A 19,916-nucleotide genomic window follows, 5' to 3' on the forward strand; every position below is an offset into this window, starting at 1 on the left:
CCCTTGAGCCACGTCTGCTTCCTCCCTGGGGTGATCATTCCTTGCAAGTGGCAAAGGAGCCACAAGGGCTCCAGACTCGCATCCGCCCTACTCAGCTACCGAGTCCTGAGCGGAGAGAGAGTACCTTTCTCTCACCTCTCCCGCCCCCACCCCTTGTCCAGCAGAAGTCCCAAAGTCACATATCATTGGCTTTGGTTGGGTCTTGTATGGACTCCTGGACCAATCACTGAGATTGCGGGGTGGTGGTGGTGGTGACACCTTGCCCATCTCTGGATCCCAAGGATTGAGCCAGCCCCACTCAGACCACACAGAAAGGGTGCTGTTGTGAAAAGAAGGGGTGGGTGCTAGGTAGGCACAAACCACAGGTGTCCTTGGCTGGAGGGGAGCATCCAGAGTGGCTGGCAGTTTGTGAGGTAGGTGCACTTAGAAGGGGTGGTCTGTGGGGTGACACTGACTCCTTCTACCCCGCAGGACCCCTTCTGCGAGTGGCATCAGAGCACCAGCCGCAAAGGGGACGCAGCATGCAGCCGGCGGGGCCGGGGCCGGGGTGCCCTGAAGAACCCAGAAGAGTGTCCCCCACTGTGCAGCCAGTGAGCCCATTGGGGCCCAGGGAGAAGATGCATGTGGGGGTGTAGGCTGGGGACTGCCAGTGACCCCAGACCTCCATCCCCAGGCGCCTGACCTGTGAGGACTGCCTGGCTAACTCAAGCCAGTGTGCCTGGTGCCAGTCCACCCACACCTGCTTCCTCTTTGCTGCCTACCTGGCCCGGTACCCACACGGGGGCTGCCGCGGCTGGGACGACAGGTGGGGCCCGCATGGCAGGGGCCGAGGGGGAAGGGCCAGGCTGGCGGAGGGGCCAGGCATTGACAGCCCCTACACTGCCACCCTGCAGCGTGCACTCAGAGCCGCGGTGCCGGAGCTGTGACCGCTTCCTGACCTGCCACGAGTGTCTGCAGAGCCATGAATGTGGCTGGTGCGGCAATGAGGACAACCCCACACTGGGCCGGTGCGCAGGGCTGCCAGGTGGCGGGTGGGCCAGGGCAGGTAGCGTGGGGCCGCCAGCTTCCACTCAGAATCTAACGTCCTCTTTGTCTGCCCCTTCGCCCGTCCCCCATTTTCCTCACCACCATCTCTCTTTTATTCCCCCTCCCCTCCTCTCTCCATCTTCCTCTCCCTTCTCTCTCTCTAATTTTTCTGTGTCTGTGACATGTTTCCCCTCTGCGTGCCTTTCTTATCCTGTCTCTCCTTCTCCTCTCACTGTATCCCTCTCTGTCCCTCTGTGGTCTGTCTGTGATTTCTCTTGGTGTTTGTTTCTGTCCTATTTCTCCTCCTCTGTCCCTCTCGTGCTCACATCTCTGTATCTCACTGTCTTTGGCCTTCTCTCTGTCTCGCTGTCTCCTCGTCTCTGTCTCTTGCTTCTTTACTGCCCCCCTTCCCACCCCCTCTCCTATCTCCAATCTCCCACCCCCAGGTGCCTGCAGGGGGACTTCTCAGGGCCCCTGGGTGGGGGTAACTGCTCCCTATGGGTAGGGGAGGGCCTGGGGCTGCCCGTGGCCCTCCCAGCCCGCTGGGCATATGCTCGCTGCCCAGACGTGGACGAGTGTCGCTTGGGCCTTGCACGGTGCCACCCGCGGGCGACCTGCCTGAACACACCCCTCAGCTATGAGTGCCACTGCCAGCGAGGCTACCAGGGCGACGGCAGCACGCACTGCAACCGCACGTGAGTGGGCAGGGTTGCCATGGTGATGCCACCCCACCGCTAGGTGTCTAGAGCTGGAGGGACAACGCATGGGGTGCTTGGTTCCTTCCTGTGGACCCAGCATCCCCAGTTAGCCTAGTGATTTACCTTGCAGACTAGGCCCTCATTAGAGTGACAGGGTGTCCGTGGAGACCAGCTCCCCAACGTAACACTAGTTAGTGAACGTTGAGACGGGTTACCCTTAGACCGTGGGCTATAGTCATCAGCGTTGCCGTGGAGATGGAGGAAAACCAAGTTGAGAAGTGATTTTCACAGAGAAAAAAGCACCTGTGCTGACATGTGGTTACTACAGAGATATGAGTTACCACTTGTGAGAGGTTACCTTGGCGACAGGGCCACCCACATAGTCCAGGACCAAGGAGACAGGCTTGTGATGGTTTGTGGTGGAGATGGTGGGGGCTTTAGGCCTGCCCAGCACTTCGCCCAACCTAACCCTGGCCCCTTAGGTGCCTGGAGGACTGTGGGCATGGTGTGTGCAGCGGCCCCCCCGACTTCACCTGCATGTGTGACCTAGGCTGGACGTCTGACCTGCCACCACCCACACCTGCCCCGGGTCCCCCTGCGCCCCGCTGCTCCCGGGACTGTGGCTGCAACTTCCACAGCCACTGCCATAAGCGGGGGCCTGGCTTCTGTGATGAGTGCCAGGGTGAGGACCCCTTCACCCCAGACACCCACACCTGGCCCAGCCTCCACCACAGGCCTCTCCAGAGCTTCCTCCTTTCTTGGGGTTCCAGTTCCTCCCTCTGAGGGTAGACTTCATTTTCCCCTAGTCCATCTCTGGGTCCCCCTGCCCTATTCCCCTGCTCCTTGTCCCAAATGGGTTTCAGTGCCACTTGTCTCTAGCTGGGGCTCATTCCCCATCTTAGGACTTGATCTTGCCATCCATCTGGGCCCTGGCTTCCCCACTTTGAGGCAGCCAAGTGGAGGTCAGGGATTGGCTGAGCCAGCTGGTCCGGACTCCGTACCCCTGACTCTTCATCCCATTTGCTGGGGCCTCCACAGACTGGACGTGGGGGGAGCACTGCGAACGGTGCCGGCCCGGCAGCTTCGGCAATGCCACGGGCTCAGGTGGCTGCCGGCCCTGCCAGTGCAACGGGCACGGGGACCCACGCCGGGGCCACTGCGACAACCTCAGCGGGCTCTGCTTCTGCCAGGACCACACTGAGGGTGCCCACTGTCAGCTCTGCTCCCCTGGCTACTATGGGGACCCCCGGTGAGCCAGGCGACCAGCCGGGGTGGAGTTGGGAACAGGGTGAGTTGGAGTTGGGAACTCAGAGTGATGGGCCAGGGATGTCTGATGCTGGCTCTCCTCTGTCTCCCCAGGGCCAGTGGCTCCTGCTTCCGGGAGTGTGGGGGCCGTGCCCTCCTCACCAATGTGTCCTCGGTGGCACTGGGCTCACGCCGGGTCGGGGGGCTGCTGCCTCCAGGCAGTGGGGCGACGAGAGCTGGGCCAGGACTGTCCTACTGTGTGTGGGTCGTGTCAGCCACCGAGGTGCTCCAGCCATGTGCCCCTGGGACCCTCTGTCCCCCACTCACCCTCACCTTCTCCCCTGACAGTAGCACCCCATGCACGGTAAGCACTGAGGGGGCTAGGGTTCAGCTCCAGGTACCAAAACCATGTCTCCCCAACCCAGTCTGGGTCCCCAGATAGACCTTGACCCCCACACCCCTATTTTTTTTATCCTCCAGACCCCTAGTCCTTCGTTTAAGCCCATAGACCCTCGCACTTCTCGGATTACCTCCTATTTCATGAACTTCAGTCCCCCGTTCTCCAGGGCCTCAGTTCCCCTTCCCTAGACCAGGCATTGTAAATAGCTTTTATCTCGTATGCCAACTCTGATCAATTGGTGGTGGCTGCCTGGAGCTGTGTGTTGTGAACGAGGCTCGATGTGAGAGTCCTGATTGATAAGCCATGTCTGCTCTGAACACAGAATGGGGAATGGTGGCCTGCATGCCACAATTTGACAGCCCTGGCCTGGATCCTCAAACAGCTCGTTTTCCAGACCCAGATTGCACTCTCCACCTGAACTCCTCCTCCTCCCAAATCCCAAGCACCCCTCTTTTTCACCCTCATGGTCCCCTAATCTTTGACTCTGTACCCCTCCAGCTGAGTTACGTCCTAGCCTTTGATGGATTCCCTCGCTTCCTAGACACTGGTGTCGTCCAGTCGGACCGCAGCCTCATTGCTGCCTTCTGTGGCCAGCGGCGGGACAGGCCCCTCACTGTGCAAGCCCTGTCTGGTATGGGGGTGTGGGACCTCTTCGTCCTGGGTTTTATATTCCTTGCCTGAGTTGGGCTCCAAGACCTGGGTTCCAGCCCAACTCTGCCACTGGCTTGTTGGGTGACACTGTCCCTTGCCATTGCTGGGCCCCAGTTTCCTCAGTTGAGAGGAAAATAGGAGTATGTTGGCTGGGTTGCCTCTCTGGAGAGAAGGGTCTAGTAGGTCATGTCTTTAAGAGGGGCATGTGGAATGGGGCTGATGTGAGGGCTCCGTAGTAGCTCCTTGGCCCTATTGTTCTCAACCAGGAGTGATTTTGCCCCTCACGACATTTGGCAATGTCTGGAGACATTTTGATTGTCATTGGGTGGGGGGGTTCTACTGGCATCCAGTGGGTGGAGGCCAGAGATGATGCTAAACACCCCACAGTGCGTGGCTCAGCCCCCTACAACAGAGAATCACAGGGCCTGAAACGTCAGCAGCACTGAGAGCTTGAGAAACTCTGCTTAGTGTAACGGAGATGCGGTACAACTAATTTCTTACCCACGGAAGTTAAAGGGCCTGAGTTTGGAAATGATTTTCTTTGTATTGTGAATAGGAGTGGCTCCAAAGCTGGGAGAGAAAGGTGTGGATTGCACGGAACCCGTAGACCCCTCAAGTGAGCAACTAGGACTAGGGTGCCCTCGATTTCGCTTCAGTCAATAAATGTTACTGAGCGTTTATGGTGAAGTGGGCCTGAATGAGTTGCTGGGGAGACAGCAGTGAGGAAGGGACACAGGCCCTGCCTGCGTGAGCTCCCAGTCCTGTGGGGAGGCAAAACGGCACAGAACAGAGTACTGTACACACAAAAGAGTTTATGCCTTTGCTAAGAGCCGAGAGAGAGCAGAGAGGAGTGGGCACCAGGCCTCCTCTGTGGAGCTGGGGAGGGCTTCTTTGCAGAGGTGCGATTTGACAGGAGAGGGACATCATGCTTGGTAGAGGGTCAGCGAAAAAAAGGAAGACCCTCAACGAGATGGATTGACACAGCGGCTCTAACAATGGGCTCAAGCATAACAATTGTGAGGATGGCACAGGACCGGGCAGTGTTTTGTTCTTTTGTACATGGGGTTGCTATGAGTTGGAGCAAACTCAATGGCACCTAACAACAACAATGAATTTGGCTGGAGGCCTGAGGAGGCATGGTGGGGACCTGCGACTGCTCCAGGCAGAGGGACGAGCAGATGCCTAGCTCTGAGGAAAAGCAGGCAGCTGGAGTGCAGAGGGCACAGGAAGTGGGAAGTGGTGTGGTCAGAGGGTCTGTAGCTGCCATCAAGTCAGCCCCGACTCTTAGGAATCCTATGCACAGAGGAATGAAATGCCGCCCAGTCTGTGCCAACCCCATGATCGCTTGTGAATTGGACTGTTCTGATACATAGTGTTTTCGTTGGCTGATTTTTGGGAATAGATTGCTAGGCCTTTCTTCCTAGTCTGTCTTGGTTTGGAAGCTCAGCTGAAACGTGGTTAACATCATAGCCACATGCATGGAAGGCGAGAATTCTACCACTGCCCTCCTAGTTTACACATCATATGATTAATTCCTGCCACCTGCCCCACCCCAGGTGGGAGGCTCATTTTTATGTAAGAGAGCATTGGGGAGCTATGGAAGGGTTTGGAGCTTGGCAGTGACAGGACCAGATCTCTGTTTCACAGGATCAGCTGGGCTGCTGTGAGGAGCAGAGTGTAGGGGGGCTGAGAAGACCAGGGGGGAGATGCACAGGTGTCTTAACAAGACAGGAGGCTGGCTTGGATGGCAGCAGAGGAGGTCGCAAGCAGTGGATGGATGGGGAAGATTTAAGCTGTAAAATCGAGGGAACTTGTTGGGCTGGACAAGGGAAGGAGCCCGAGGGAGAACTGTTAAGCCTGGCATTGATTATAAATGATCAGAGTATCTCGCTTCCCTGCCCCATTATGCTGGCTTTTCTGGAAACCTGGAGTCGAGCAGTGCCCGGAACGGGACTTCACTCCAGCCTCTTCCCTGACAGGGCTGCTCGTGCTGCACTGGGAAGCCAACGGCTCCTCGTCCTGGGGCTTCAATGCCTCAGTGGGCTCTGCCCGCTGTGGGTCTGGGGGCCCTGGGAGCTGTCCTGTCCCCCAGGAGTGCGTGCCCCAGGATGAGGCTGCAGGCGCTGGGCTTTGCCGATGCCCCCAGGGTTGGGCTGGCCCACACTGCCGCATGGCTCTGTGTCCCGAGAACTGCAATGCCCACAATGGGGCAGGGACTTGCAACCAGGTATGGTGGGACAGGGCAGCCAGGTGGGATGCGGTGGTGATCAGGGCTCCCCTGAGCCTCCCTCTGCTGTCCCCAGAGCCTGGGCGTGTGCATCTGTGCTGAGGGCTTTGGGGGCCCTGACTGTGCCACGAAGCTGGATGGTGGGCAGCTCGTCTGGGAGACCCTCATGGACAGCCGCCTGTCTGCTGTGAGTTGTGGATGCCCACTCTCCAGGGATGTATCACACAGTCCACCTTCTGGGCCATTGTCCCACCTCTGCTCCCAGGCATGACACTTTGTCATGACATTAGGCTGACACTTGACCTCCCGCCTGCCCAGGACACTGCTAGCCGCTTCCTGCACCGCTTGGGGCACACCCTGGTGGAGGGACCTGATGCTACCCTGTGGATGTTCGGGGGCCTGGGCCTGCCCCAGGGGCTGCTGGGAAACCTGTACAGGTGAGAACTCCCCTGGGGAGTTGGGATACCTGAATGAGAGAGAAGGTCACCTCACGGGATGCCGAGATGTCTGTCACACAAGGGTCACCTGGGGTACAGGAAAACCTCTGTAGGTGAGGGATGCTGAGACACTTCATAGGAGGCTCACCCCAGGGAATGGGGTGCTTAATTATGCTGTTGCCCCAGGGGATGCTAAGATGGTTGTTATATGAAGGTCATCTCAAAGGCATGCTGCTGGCATACTTCTGTCAGGGGGAGTCACCCTGGAGGATGCTGGACACCTGTGAGGGAGAGTCACCCTAGGGGATGCTGGGAATTCTGTACAAAGAGGCTGCTTTTGAGGTCACTCCCTGCATCTCGGCCCAAGGTACTCAGTGAGTGAGCGACGGTGGACACAGATGCTGGCGGGAGCCGAGGATGGGGGCCCAGGCCCTTCCCCCCGATACTTCCATGCGGCTGCCTATGTTCCTGCCGGCCGTGGTGCCATGTACCTGCTGGGGGGGCTCACAGCTGGGGGTGTCACCCGTGACTTCTGGGTCCTCAACCTCACCACCCTGCAGTGGCGTCAGGAGAAAGTAAGCATTGTCCCTGCCCCCACCTCCACTGTCGGGCCCTGGCAAAGGCGGCCACGGTAGCTCTTGCCAACTTGGCTGCAGGAGGACAAAGCAGAAGCCCCAGAATTGAATTTCATTGGTCCATTTTGCATCGCGTTGTAGTCTTGAACCAGCCCTGGCCAAGGGGATGTGGTGCTTTCGTTGGCCAGGCCTGGACACACCTGGAGCAGGGTGCAGCCAGCCCCACACAGCCACCTGGGATGAGAGTGAGAAGCGAGGGCTTCCCAGAGAAACCCCAAGCTGCTCTGACCTGAAGAGCAGGCAGAAATAACTAAACGTGTGCCACGCACCTGCCAGAACCATGGCTGGTCAAAGGTCTTGGGATTTGACTTGTCCCGAGGAGCTCACTACCACCATAGCAGTCAGAGAGGAGTGTGGGGAGCTATGGGTCTCACTTCTACCCACAAGTTGACCCCTGACTTCTGGCTCCCTGGTGACCGCCACCGTCTCCCTCAGGCTCCTCACACCGTGGAGCTGCCAGCAGTTGCAGGTCACACCCTTACTGCCCGCCGTGGTCTGTCTCTGCTTCTGGTGGGCGGTTACTCCCCCGAAAATGGCTTCAACCAGCAGCTGCTTGAGTACCAGCTGGCAACTGGCACCTGGGTGTCTGGAGCCCAGAGCGGGACACCCCCTACAGGTGGGACTGGGGCCAGGGAGGGTACAGTGTCTTTGACCTCCTGGTCCTTGAGGGCTTCACGTAGGCTCTCTAGCCACTCCCATACTCTGTGGTCACTGCCCACCCTCCTTGTTCTCTCTGTCTCCCCCAGCCCCCTCCCAGATTCTCAGGGCATTATCTTTTGAGACATTTGGTTTCTCTGCTTACCCTTCCCAGACTCTGTGATAAGCTGCTCACCTCCTGCCCCAGTAACAGCTCAGGCACTGTTTGCCTCCCCTAGGTTCTAAAATCACGGCCTCTCCTTTCTCTATTGCACCTTCTACACTCTTTAATCACAGACTCCTGGAACATTCTGGTCACCGTGTCTCTGTCCTAAGAGTCTGTTATAACTTCCCAACAATTGATTCCTCTCTTTTTCCCAGAATATCTGGTGACTGTCTTTGAAGAGAGGGGAGAGGGAGACATGAGGACTCCCAGGTCTCTGGGTTGGCCGGGTAGTGGTGTAGCCCCCAGAAGGGGAGCCTGAGAAGGTCAGGGTGGGTGGGGACATTCCTGGTTGTCGCTCCTCCCCCATCTCTGGTCCCTCTGCCCCCAGGTCTCTATGGTCATTCTGCCGTCTACCATGAGGTCACGGACTCCCTGTATGTGTTTGGTGGCTTCCGCTTCCATGTGGAGCTGGCCGCCCCTTCTCCGGAGCTTTACTCCCTGCACTGCCCTGACCGCACCTGGAGCCTGCTGGCCCCTTCTCAGGGGGCAAAGGTCAGGAAAAGAGGTCCGGACAGATGAGTGTGGGAGGCAAGGGGTCCTTTCCCAGTGCCCTGGGGTTAGTTCAATCCTGGATTCCTACTTCCTCTCCTTTCCAGTTGGCTAAACTGAACTGTGACACCCCCAGTCTCCATTTCTTCCATCCCTGACTTGGAGGGAAGCCTCCCAGACCAGGAGGTCAGAGGCATGGGTTTTAGCCTCCGCTCTGCCCCCACTCTTGGTGTGGCCTGGCAGGTTCCGTCCCCTTTCTGGGCCTCCCCATTTTAAAAAGTGGGGCTAAGGCTCCTTGTGCTTCCTGCCTCACAAGGCCAAGGGCAGGACAACGTGCGGGCAACCACGGAACCCCGCATGTGCTGGCTAGAGATATTGTGTTTTCAGTCCACAAACAGATTTTCAAGCCCCTCTTGGCTGGACCGAGAGGGAAGTGGAAATAAGATCCCCAGGGCCTTGCCCCCGAGGAGCCTGCAGCCCAGTGGGCAAGATGGGACTCACATCAGCCCCGTGGACCGTTCTTCTCAAGCAGCCCATGCTGCGTGCCCAGGGAGCAGCTCTGGGACTCTGGAGAAAGGAGACAGCTCTGTGGGGTCTTCTGGGGGATAAGGGAGGCTTCCTGGAGGAGGCGAGATTTGAGGAAGGCTTGGATTGAGTGGGCTGGTGAAGAGAGATAGGGAGACCCAGGGGTAGCGAGTGGCTGAGAGGGAGCATGCGGAATGGAGAGCTATGGGCTCTGACTGGCTGTCCTGACACGTGTCTCCCCAACAGCCCCGCCCACGACTTTTCCATGCTGCAGCCCTGCTAGGGGACACCATGGTGGTCCTGGGGGGGCGCTCGGACCCCGGCGAGTTCAGCAGTGACGTTCTACTCTACCAGGTCAACTGCAATGCCTGGATCCTGCCTGACCTCACCCGTGAGTCCTTGTCACTGTCCCTGGGAGGCCTGGGGACACCCAGGAGGAGCCCCAGCCAGGTTCTGGGACCTTCTTTCCCTGGGAGTCACTTAGGCCTCCTCAGACCCACCGGCTAAGACCTTGTTTCCCCCAAGTCCTTCCATTCCTTCCATGTTACCTAAACACCTGTGGAGAGTTCCTCCTTCCTTTTTTTTCAAATTTTCTTAGGAAAGTTTATTTTTTTATTCTCTTTATAAAAGAAATAATAGATTGCACATAATTTATAAATAGAACCAAAAAAACCAAACCCACTGCCGTCGAGTTGATTCCGACTCATAGCGACCCTGTAGGACAGAGTAGAACTGCCCCATAGAGTTTCCAAGGAGCACCTGGTGGATTCAAACTGCCGACCTCTTGGTTAAGAGCTGTAGCACTACCCTGTTCTCTCGAGATGACCATATTATCTGTGGGGGTGTTTCCTCCCAGTCCTTGCTGTTTGTAGATTAAAATTAGGTTTGTATTTATATCTTCCTTTTTATTTCACTTAACATTGTGAGCAACTGAGTATGTTGCCGGGCCTGTCTCTTTTTCTTTTTGCTTCTCTCTTTGACCCTTTGCCTCTAATTCCCTTTCTTAGTCTTATTCATTACTCTGTATCTTTTTGTCCAACTTTTTTCTCAATTTTCCTGTATCTTTTTCTCCCCCTCTTTTTTCTTGGAGTCCCTGTCTGAGTCTCTTGCTCTTCCTGTCTCCATCTGTCTTCTGTCTGTCTGTACCTGCCCCGCATTCCTTGGACTCTGTTTTTCTCTTCTCATGGTGTCCCTGTGATCATTTTTTGTGTGTCCCTTCCCTTTGTCTTCTGCTCTCTGTCTCTCTGAACACCCATCCTTTTCCCCAGGCCTGGCCTCTGTGGGGCCCCCGATGGAGGAGTCCATAGCCCACGCCGTGGCAGCAGTGGGCAGCCGCCTTTACATCTCTGGGGGCTTTGGGGGCGTGGCCCTGGGCCGTCTGCTAGCTCTGACCCTGCCCCCTGACCCTTGCCGCCTGCTGCCCTCGTCCGAAGCTTGTAACCAGTCTGGGGCCTGCACCTGGTGCCATGGGGCCTGCTTGTCTGGGGACCAGGCCCACAGGTAACTGCAGCCACTGGAAGCCCATCAGAGGGCAGATCTGGTGCCCCCCAAGGGGGTGCTGGGCCGGACTGGGAGGGGGCAACAGATAGGACCCAGTCCCTGCCCCCAGGATATACTGTCTGTTGATGGATCATCGAAGGCAAGGGTGGACTGGAGGGGCTCTGGGTGGGAGTGTTGTTTGTGGGCTGGGATGTCATCCCGGAGTGCTTCCTGGAGGAGCTGGGGGCTGGACTGGGCCTTAAATGACCAGTAGAGTTTAAGCCAGCAAAGGTTCTTAAGTGGGCTGTGCCTGGTGTATCTGAGAGCCGATCTGTGTTGGGGGAAGAGAGACTGGAGGAGCATGGTCAGCTCAGAAAGGAGCTGGCTCCATCCAGGTCAACAGCCCCTTATCTGTAGGTCAGGTATCCAGATGGTTCTGCAAGCTGGAAGTGCTTTCCTAGGTTTGGTGAAGGCTGTCTTGGCTGCACTGTCATCCTGAACCAAAGGGGGGCTATTTATGGGCTTTTTGCATCCCGTCATTATGTCATGCTACTTAGTACGGAACTATAAACAGGCCTGAACACAGGGCTGTGTCCCCAGACCTGCTGAGGTGTTCTGTAATGCTCGGGGTACCTGCCACTTTGCCTGTCTAAAATCTGACAAATTCTGACACGTGGTCCTCCCAGGGTCTGGGTAAGGGACTGTGGACCTCCACTGTGGACACTGGGGAGCATGGAAGGCTTGAGCAGGGCAGGGGCAGGGTGGGGCGGAAAGGGCGGTCAAGAGAAACTCAGGAGGCAGAAGGCCTCAGTGGCCGGAGGGGCAGGAGGATGTGGGGTATTGTGCAGCGTCTCTGGACCAGGTGATGGAAGGATGTGGGCCCATCACTAACTGGGGGTGGGAGAGGAGCAGGTTGGGGAGGGTGTGCAGAGTCCAGTTCTAGGATGTGTGGCAGGGGACCTGCAGGATGCTTTCCAGGAGGCACCAGGAAGAAGGGAGGGCGGGAGGAGGAGGGGATGGGGCCTGACTGGGTGTGAGTCCAGGCCTGATGTTCCCCAGGTTGGGCTGTGGGGGTCCTCCCTGCTCCCCAATGCCTCGCTCCCCCGAGGAGTGTCGACGCCTCCGGACCTGCAGTGAGTGCCTTGCCCGCCATCCCCGAACCCTGCAGCCTGGTGATGGAGAGGTGAGTGTGCTGGCCAGAGGGGTGGCAGGTAGAGGAGCAGGGAGGGCCCTGTCCCCCATCTCTCTCCACCCCAGGGTCTCAGGCACCACCCAGCTCTTCAGGTATGATTGGGTGGGAAGAGCTGGGTCAGGAGGGGTGTTGGGGACCCTGAGGGCCCCACAGAGCCTGTTTTCTCATACCAGGCATCTGCCCCACGCTGTAAGTGGTGTACCAACTGCCCTGAGGGCGCCTGCATCGGGCGCAATGGATCCTGCACCTCGGAGAATGACTGTCGAATCAACCAGCGAGAGGTCTTCTGGGCGGGGAACTGCTCTGAGGCTGCGTGTGGGGCTGCCGACTGTGAGCAGTGCACGCGGGAGGGCAAGTGCATGTGGACACGGCAGTTCAAGAGGACAGGTGACTGCTAGCTTGGGGGCCTGGACGCCTGGATCCTAAGGAAGGGAGGGCTTCAGGGGCTTGGTTTGAGGGAAGGATGGGCACTGGGGTCCTGGATGCCCAGGTCTGAGGGAGGAGGGGGGCCTGGACTCCTTGGTCAGAGGGAGGAGGGGCTAGGGCCTGGACTCCCGGGTCTGAGGGAGGAGGGGGCTGGAGGTCTGGTTTCGTGGGTCTGAGGGAGGAGGGGGCTGGAGGTCTGGTTTCATGGGTCTGAGGGAGGAGGGGGCTGGGGCCTGGACTGGGTACTAATCCCTCTTCCCACAATTCCCCAGGGGAGACCCGCCGCATCCTCTCAGTGCAGCCCACATATGACTGGACATGCTTCAGCCACTCCCTGCTGAACGTGTCTCCCATGCCAGTGGAGTCATCACCCCCACTGCCCTGTCCAACCCCTTGTCACCTCCTGCCCAACTGTACTTCCTGCCTGGACTCCAAGGGTGCGGACGGGGGCTGGCAGCACTGCGTCTGGAGCAGCAGCCTCCAGCAGGTACTGCACCCAAAGCAGGCTGGGGCTGGAGCAGGGCCAAGTCTCCATCCTCTCTGCCCTCAGCACTAACTTGTCTTCCATGACCTCCTCCTCTGTCCTACTTCTTCCTCCATCTTTCTAGCTCTAGTCCCACAGTTATGCCTTCTCTCTCCTCACTCTTGTCTTCTCTCAGCCCAGCATCTCTTGTTAGCCTTTCTTCCCTCCTGGCCTGTGACTCTACCTCTTGTGTCTTCTCACCATACTCTGTGTCCCCTTCCCAGACTTCCCAGCCCTGCATGTCTCCAACTCTTGGTCATGATCTCTCCTCCTCATCCTCTTCCATAACTCTTAATATCATCTCTCCTCCACCCCCTAAACCTTTTCCACTTCCTCCTCCGTCTCTTTCTGTCTCTGCTTTTGGAATCTTTTGGTTGTGAGAAATAGACCCACTTGAGCTGTTTTATAGTAAGGAACTGGGGACATTTGATGGGATCTGAGAATAGGAAGTCCTGCTGCTCTGTCACTCTCAGACCATACGGACTCTAATCTCAGCTAGTCTCCACACATCTTCCTCCTATTTCTTTCGGCTTCATCAACATGCATGGCCTCAAATGGCAGCACTTGACTCTGAGTCTATATATATGACTTTCTGGTTTCAGAGACCATGGTCATCTCTGTGTTCATTGGTTAGTTCACATTCTAAAGGAAAGGCTCTGGCTCAGCTCATGAATTCAGCCATGGTTCCATGAGATGTGGCCAGGGAAGGGTAGGATCACATGGTTCACTCATAGCAGTTCAAGCCCACCCCTTCATCTGTGGCTTTGGGGTGGAAGGATGATTCCTTGTTTTTTTTTAATAATATTTTATTGTGTTTTTGGTGAAGGTTTACATAGCAGTTTAGGTTCCCATTCAACAATTTCTACACAAATTGCTCCGTGACATTGGTTACGTTCTTCACAATGTGTGAACATTCTTAATATTTCTGTTCTCATTGTTTCCTGTCTGTTAATCTTGTTTCCCTGCAGCCTTACATTCTCATCTTTGTTTTAAAGTAATTATTGATTGTTTGGTCTCATATAGATGATCTTTTAAAGGAGGAGAGATGATTCTTGTAGAAGTGGGTGTGGCCTGGATTGGCACCATATGTGTCTGTTACAGTCTGCCTCTTGACTGCCCAGCACATATTCTTATGTTTCCATAAAGCCCACCTAGCATGATTTAGCTGTCCCAGTGGCAAACACAAAGGCATCCAGCCCATCCCAGTGGGAGTCAACACAGTTTCCCCCCGCTGCTGTCACTAGACCAGAGTGCTGAGTCTCTGATTCCCACTCATGTCCACTCTTCCTCTAATTGTAGAAGACTCAGTTAGGTCTGACTACACCCCATTTCCTCCCTTTTGATCAGTATTCATCTACCGATTCCTTGATCAAAACATTTAGTAATGGTATTGACTCAGATTTTTTTTTTCTGTTCAGTCTTTTTTTTTTTTTTTTTAATTGTACTTTAGGTGAAAGTTTACAGCTCAAGTTAATTTTTCATACAAAAATTTATACACATATTGTTTTGTGACATTGGTTGCAATCCCCATAATGTGACAGCACACTCCCCCTTTCCCCTATAGGTTTCCTATGTCCATTTGACCAGTTCCTGTCCCTTCCTGCTTTCTCATCCTGCTTTTGGACAGGAGCTGCTCATCTGGTCTCTTACATCTGGCTGAACTAAGAAGCCCATTCAGATCGCTGAGATTTTTTAGAAACACCACTGTGCAGGCCAAACATGACAGATGTGTAGGCCAGACCTGTTAGAGTTTGGCTTAAGGGCTGTCAGATTTTAAGGAGCTGGTATCGTTCTTTTTAATGGCTTTGGTCTCAGAGTCTGGGGCAGGCAGCAGAGTGTCCTCTTCCCTGGTATGCTTCCTTCCTTCCTAATTACTAACTTCCTTCCTGACTTCTTCCCTATCATCCTTTCTACCTTCCTTCCTTCATTTCTTTCTTCAACAAATTCTTTATTGAGTGCCTGCCTTATCTGGGCACTTTGCTAGGCTCTGTGGGTGAGACAGTGGATAAGCTAGGGTCCTGCTTTCAGGACTTAACTTCATACATCTCTTCTAGGAGCACAGAAGATGCAGTTTAGAGGGTTGGACGTCATCACGTTGGCCCACTAGGGAGGACACAGCAGAAAGTGCCATACAGGACTATGGTCTGTTCTCCAGCTTCTCTGCCCCCTCCCAGATTGTCTCACTGTCTGCCAATCGGTGCACTAAATTTAGATCTAGACATCCAGCTTGGCAGAGAATTTGCACTGGCAATTCAGCAAGTCTCAGCTCGTTGCTGGCCCCAGCCCTCAGTGGGCTCGGCACTCCAGCCACAGCAATCAGGGTTTCTATTTCAGGATCCGTGGTTGCACTGCTTTTTTCTAAGTGCTTTCAGACAGACAGCCCAGATTAATCTCTTTCCTCTTGTACTTAAGGCCCAAGCAGCAAAAAAAAATGCTCTTCTTTGCCAGGCAATTCCCTGGGAGTCTGGACCTCATTGTGCATGTTGTCCAAGTCCCAGGACTAGTAAGTGGTGACTCAAGAGTTGCTGCAGGGCCCCTAGCCAAGGACTCTTCAACTTCCCACCCTGGGTCCCAACAGCCAGGTCCACATTTTTTTAAGTGGCTATGACGGGCAACCCCACTCCTGATACTAGCTTCTGTCTCCCTCAGGGATTTTTTGGTTGTAAAAAACAGAAATTCCCTTCGCCAGTTAGGCGAAGGGCACTCAGCACACCAGTATGGTGGTACCTCATGGAACGCAGGGGTAGAAAGTACAGGCAGGCCTCACAAGGGACTGGAGACAGAGCCTGGACAGCTGCATCTCCATCCATCCATCCATCTGTCTGGGGAGCGTGGTTCTTGTCTCTGCCTCTCTCTGCATCTGCTCTTGGCCTGCCCCTGCACATACTCTTCATTTGCTCGTGGTGTCCAGCACTCAGACAGGCTCTCCAGCCCAGACCTATGTGATCTTCTTTTTTTTCTTTTTATAATTTATTTTTGTTGTTGTTGAGGATATACAAAGCAACATACACCAATTAAGCAGTTTCTATGAGCACAGTTCAGTGACATTGATTACATTCTTTGAGTCGTGCAACCATACTCATTCTCCTTTTCTGACTTGTTCCTCCCCCATTACATAAACTCACTCCACCTAAGGCTCCTATCTCATCTTTTGAGTTGCTGTTGTCAATTTGATCCCATATAGATAGATCTTAAAAGAGTACAATGCTCAAAGCAGACATTCTTTACTAGTTAAACTATTGGTTGGTTTGAAGAAGACTCCAGGGGATACTTTTGGTGATCTTCTACTCTTAAAGGGCCTTCCTTGCCTGACTACCAATCTTGACTTCCAGTTACACATGCTGGAACAAGAGAATGTGATGCTCCCAGCGAGTGCTCACCTTGGTCCACTCGGCTGAGGCTGGGGGGCGAGATCTTGGAGAAGAGGGTGTAGTCTGGGAAGATGTCCAGAATGTGTTGCCTGACCCTCTTTCCCTGCCTCTCTCCTGCCCTCCATTCTCCCCTCCCTGGTGCAGTGCCTGAGCCCCTCCTACTTGCCCCTGCGATGTATGGCCGGAGGCTGCGGGCGGCTGCTCCGGGGCCCCGAGAGCTGCTCCCTGGGCTGTGCTCAGGCAACCCAATGTGCCCTGTGCCTACGGCGCCCCCACTGTGGCTGGTGTGCCTGGGGGGGCCAGGATGGTGGCGGCCGGTGCATGGAGGGTGGACTCAGTGGCCCCCGTGAAGGTGAGAGGGGTTTGGATGGGGTGAGAGGGAGCTGGCCCCTAGCTGGGGTCTGATGCAGAGAACATAGGGGGCTCTGGGGGCTGTGTCAGAGCTGGGCTCAGAGGAAGTAGGAATGGAGACTCCGGGTGGGTGGGGCAAAGTTCAGAGGCCCCGTTTCAGGTAAAGCCCTATATCCCTGGTACCAGGGCTGACGTGTGGGCGTCCTGGGGCCTCCTGGGCCTTCCTGTCCTGCCCCCCTGAGGACGAGTGTGCAAACGGGCACCATGACTGCAACGAGACGCAGAACTGTCATGACCGGCCTCACGGCTACGAGTGCAGCTGCAAGACAGGCTACACCATGGACAAGTGAGGCCGCAGGCGGCACCACAGAGGGTGCCGGGGGGGCCAGGCTGACCGAGGGCTGTGAGGAGGGAAAATCCATGCGGAGCGGTAAAGGATGAGACGTAGACTGAAGCCGGGGCGGGAAAAGGAATCCAAGGTGTGAAGGGGGTGGGCTAGATCCAGGAGACAAGGGATGCTGGGCTAGACTGGGGAGGAGTACGTTAACTAGGGGACCCCTGAGAGGAGAGGGGATGTGGGCCAGACCCTGGAGTGGGGAGTCTGGACCCCAGAGGGTAACAGTGGTGGAATAGACCAGAGATGCTTGACTTGTAGGAGAAGAGAGCGATGGGTGGTGGGCTAGGCCAGCGTGCCGTGAGGAGGGTGGGCCACACAGTGGGCCATGTGCTGGGCACAGGAGGGAGCTGCCGTGGCTGACCCTCACCCCCCTTCCTCCCTGCAGCATGACAGGGCTCTGCCGCCCCGTGTGTGCCCAGGGCTGTGTGAACGGCTCGTGCGTGGAGCCCGACCACTGCCGCTGCCACTTTGGCTTTGTGGGCCGCAACTGCTCCACAGAGTGCCGCTGCAACCGCCACAGCGAGTGTGCTGGTGTAGGGGCACGCGACCACTGCCTACTCTGCCGCAACCACACCAAGGTGGGCCCGACCAGTGCCCCAACCCCTGGCCCCTCAACCCAGGCCCTTCCTTGCCTTTGGCCTGTGCTCAGGCATCTTTGGTCTCAGTTTCCAGCCCTGATATGTGAGGGGTGGGAAGAGGTGGCAAATCTCCATGCCAGGGAGGTGTGAGAAGACTTTGAGGATATCATCTGGGTTCATATCACAGGGAGCCTGCCCCAGTACAGGGACAGAGCTGGCGCCGGGCCAGGGAGGGCAGTCATGTGCAGGAGGATTTGGGGTAGTGTAGGGAAGGACTTTGATCTCAGGACTTTGGGCTGGGGGCAGTGAGTGCCCTGTCACTGGAATCGTGCACGTGAGGGTGGAGGCTGATACCAGGTGGCCAAGCCCCACTGCCTCCCCTGGTGCTTGCAGAACCTGCTCCTCTCCGCCCTTGCACCCTCCCATGACTCTCCGGCTCCTCTGACCTCCCTGTGCTGGGTCCGCAGGGCAGCCACTGTGAGCAGTGCCTCCCACTGTTTGTGGGTTCAGCTGTGGGGGGCGGGACCTGCCGGCCCTGCCACGCCTTCTGTCGTAGCAACAGCCATGTCTGCGTCTCCAAGAAGGAACTTGAAATGGCCAGGAGGGAGCCAGAGAAGTATTCACTGGATCCAGAGGAGGTGAGACACTGGGGGCCTGGACTCCTAGGTCTGAAAGAAGAAAGGGCTGGCAGTTCAGACTTTTGTATCTGAGGGAGGAGGGGCTGGGGCCTGGACTCCTAGGTCTAAGGGAGGAGGGGGCTGAGGGCCCAGACTTTTGGGTCTGAGGGAGAAGGAAGCTGAGGCCTGGACTTTTGGGTTTGAGGGAGGAGGATTTTGGGGCCCAGACTCCAGGGCCTTAGAGAAGAGGGGCTGGGGGCTAGGACTCTTGGGTCGGAGGGTGGAAGGGGCTAGGGGCCAGGACTCCAGGGTCTGAGGGAGGAGGGGGCTGGCGGCTGGACTCCGGGGTCTGAGGGAGGAACGTGCTGGTCCCTGCCTATTTGTGATCACCTTGTCTTTCCTTGACCAGATTGAAAACTGGGTGGCAGAGGGCCCCAGCGAAGATGAGGCCGTGTGTGTGAACTGCCAGAATAACAGCTATGGGGACAAATGCGAGAGCTGCCTCCACGGCTACTTCCTCCTGGATGGAAAGTGCACCAAGTAAGAGGGGAGGGGGCCGGGACCCTCGCCCTCCTGACTAGAAATCGCTCTGGGAGTCAGGCACCCCTCCTCAGGCCTCTGCCCTCAGTCAGGAGAGGACAAAATCCCAGGGAGTCCCCAGGCTGGCGTGGGGGGAATGAGCAGGACTCCGATGAGAGAGATCTCTTACCTCAGAGGCCAGTGTCAAAGCCCAGGCCACAGAGCAGCCCATATTGAGACTGATGGGCAAGGAGGGAGAGGGGACTGCTGAGGGAAGAGTCTTGAGGTAACTCCCCGCCACCCTCTTCCTTCTGAACATTCAGTGAACTGTGGAGTCGGTTTAACCTGGGCTCACATCCTGGACCCTGCCACCTGATGGCTCCCTGGCCTTGGGCAAATGGCTCAACCTCTGTGAGCCTCATTTTCCTCTGAGGCGGTGGCACAGATTCCAGCTCAAGTTGCAGCATCCAGCCTGGGTCCCTTCAAGTCGTGGGAGGTCTGTAGCCATCATCCACTTCTTCTTCCAGGTGCCAGTGTAATGGCCACGCGGACACATGTAATGAGCAGGACGGGACAGGCTGCCCGTGTCAGAACAACACAGAGACGGGCACCTGCCAGGGCAGCTCCCCCAGTGACCGCCGAGACTGCTACAAGTACCAGGTGGGGCTGGAGAAGCGAGTCATGGCCCGAGGGCCCCCCACCCCAAGAGGTCAGAGATGGGATGAGGTAGCCGGGCCCAGACAGGTCCTACGACATGGTTCTGATGTCTGTGGTCTTGGGATCAAGTACAGTTTGGTAGACTGATTCTGAGCCCCAGTCAGTTTTAGGCCCTGGACAGTGATGCTGGGACCCATATATGAGTCTTTGCCTTCAGGGGGCTCTCAGATTAGAGGGAAAGAAACCCTATCACCGGTAGTTACAACTTGAAAGTTGTAAATGCCAGAAAATTCTTAGTAGCTTCGGCAAAAAAGGCAATTTACTGGCTCTCAAAACTGAGGTCTGGAGGATCCAGGTGTTCACACAATGGCATGGGATTCTGTCTCGCCCTCATCTTGACTTTGCTTTCCTCTGTGTTGGCCACTTTCTCAGACAGGTTCTCCCCCCAAGTGGCAGCCCCTATTTGAGGACTTTGGGGCTAACAGGGGATCTCATGTCATTGGTTCTCATGCCCCGATTCAAAGTCCCCTAGGTCAGTTTCCCTTCTGCTGTGCAAGGGGGCTCCTCGAGCACCTGTCCTCACCACCTGGCTGGTTGCCGTGTTGTAGGCT

At 56.3% G+C, this 19,916-nt stretch overlaps 1 protein-coding gene across 3 annotated transcripts in view; it reads left to right on the forward strand.

Annotated features, from left to right (window-relative positions):
- The window catches only part of MEGF8 (multiple EGF like domains 8), a 48,458-nt gene that overhangs the window by 23,762 nt on the left and 4,780 nt on the right, over nucleotides 1-19,916 (forward strand). For all 3 annotated transcript variants that reach the window (XM_064293743.1, XM_064293745.1, XM_064293744.1), the window contains 25 exons: nucleotides 472-590; nucleotides 674-805; nucleotides 894-1,007; nucleotides 1,473-1,721; nucleotides 2,207-2,406; nucleotides 2,763-2,973; nucleotides 3,084-3,333; nucleotides 3,868-4,000; nucleotides 6,000-6,247; nucleotides 6,324-6,434; nucleotides 6,566-6,684; nucleotides 7,052-7,259; nucleotides 7,755-7,935; nucleotides 8,510-8,673; nucleotides 9,442-9,586; nucleotides 10,464-10,695; nucleotides 11,734-11,857; nucleotides 12,040-12,253; nucleotides 12,565-12,779; nucleotides 16,331-16,538; nucleotides 16,724-16,883; nucleotides 17,320-17,512; nucleotides 17,980-18,150; nucleotides 18,539-18,669; nucleotides 19,176-19,308. In XM_064293743.1, the coding sequence (XP_064149813.1) occupies nucleotides 472-590; nucleotides 674-805; nucleotides 894-1,007; nucleotides 1,473-1,721; nucleotides 2,207-2,406; nucleotides 2,763-2,973; nucleotides 3,084-3,333; nucleotides 3,868-4,000; nucleotides 6,000-6,247; nucleotides 6,324-6,434; nucleotides 6,566-6,684; nucleotides 7,052-7,259; nucleotides 7,755-7,935; nucleotides 8,510-8,673; nucleotides 9,442-9,586; nucleotides 10,464-10,695; nucleotides 11,734-11,857; nucleotides 12,040-12,253; nucleotides 12,565-12,779; nucleotides 16,331-16,538; nucleotides 16,724-16,883; nucleotides 17,320-17,512; nucleotides 17,980-18,150; nucleotides 18,539-18,669; nucleotides 19,176-19,308 (4,365 nt within the window). The remainder of the gene's footprint in view (nucleotides 1-471; nucleotides 591-673; nucleotides 806-893; nucleotides 1,008-1,472; nucleotides 1,722-2,206; nucleotides 2,407-2,762; nucleotides 2,974-3,083; nucleotides 3,334-3,867; nucleotides 4,001-5,999; nucleotides 6,248-6,323; nucleotides 6,435-6,565; nucleotides 6,685-7,051; nucleotides 7,260-7,754; nucleotides 7,936-8,509; nucleotides 8,674-9,441; nucleotides 9,587-10,463; nucleotides 10,696-11,733; nucleotides 11,858-12,039; nucleotides 12,254-12,564; nucleotides 12,780-16,330; nucleotides 16,539-16,723; nucleotides 16,884-17,319; nucleotides 17,513-17,979; nucleotides 18,151-18,538; nucleotides 18,670-19,175; nucleotides 19,309-19,916) is intronic.

Source organism: Loxodonta africana, chromosome 11, assembly GCF_030014295.1.
Source record: "Loxodonta africana isolate mLoxAfr1 chromosome 11, mLoxAfr1.hap2, whole genome shotgun sequence".
In the NCBI taxonomy this organism is placed as follows: Eukaryota; Metazoa; Chordata; class Mammalia; order Proboscidea; family Elephantidae; genus Loxodonta; species Loxodonta africana.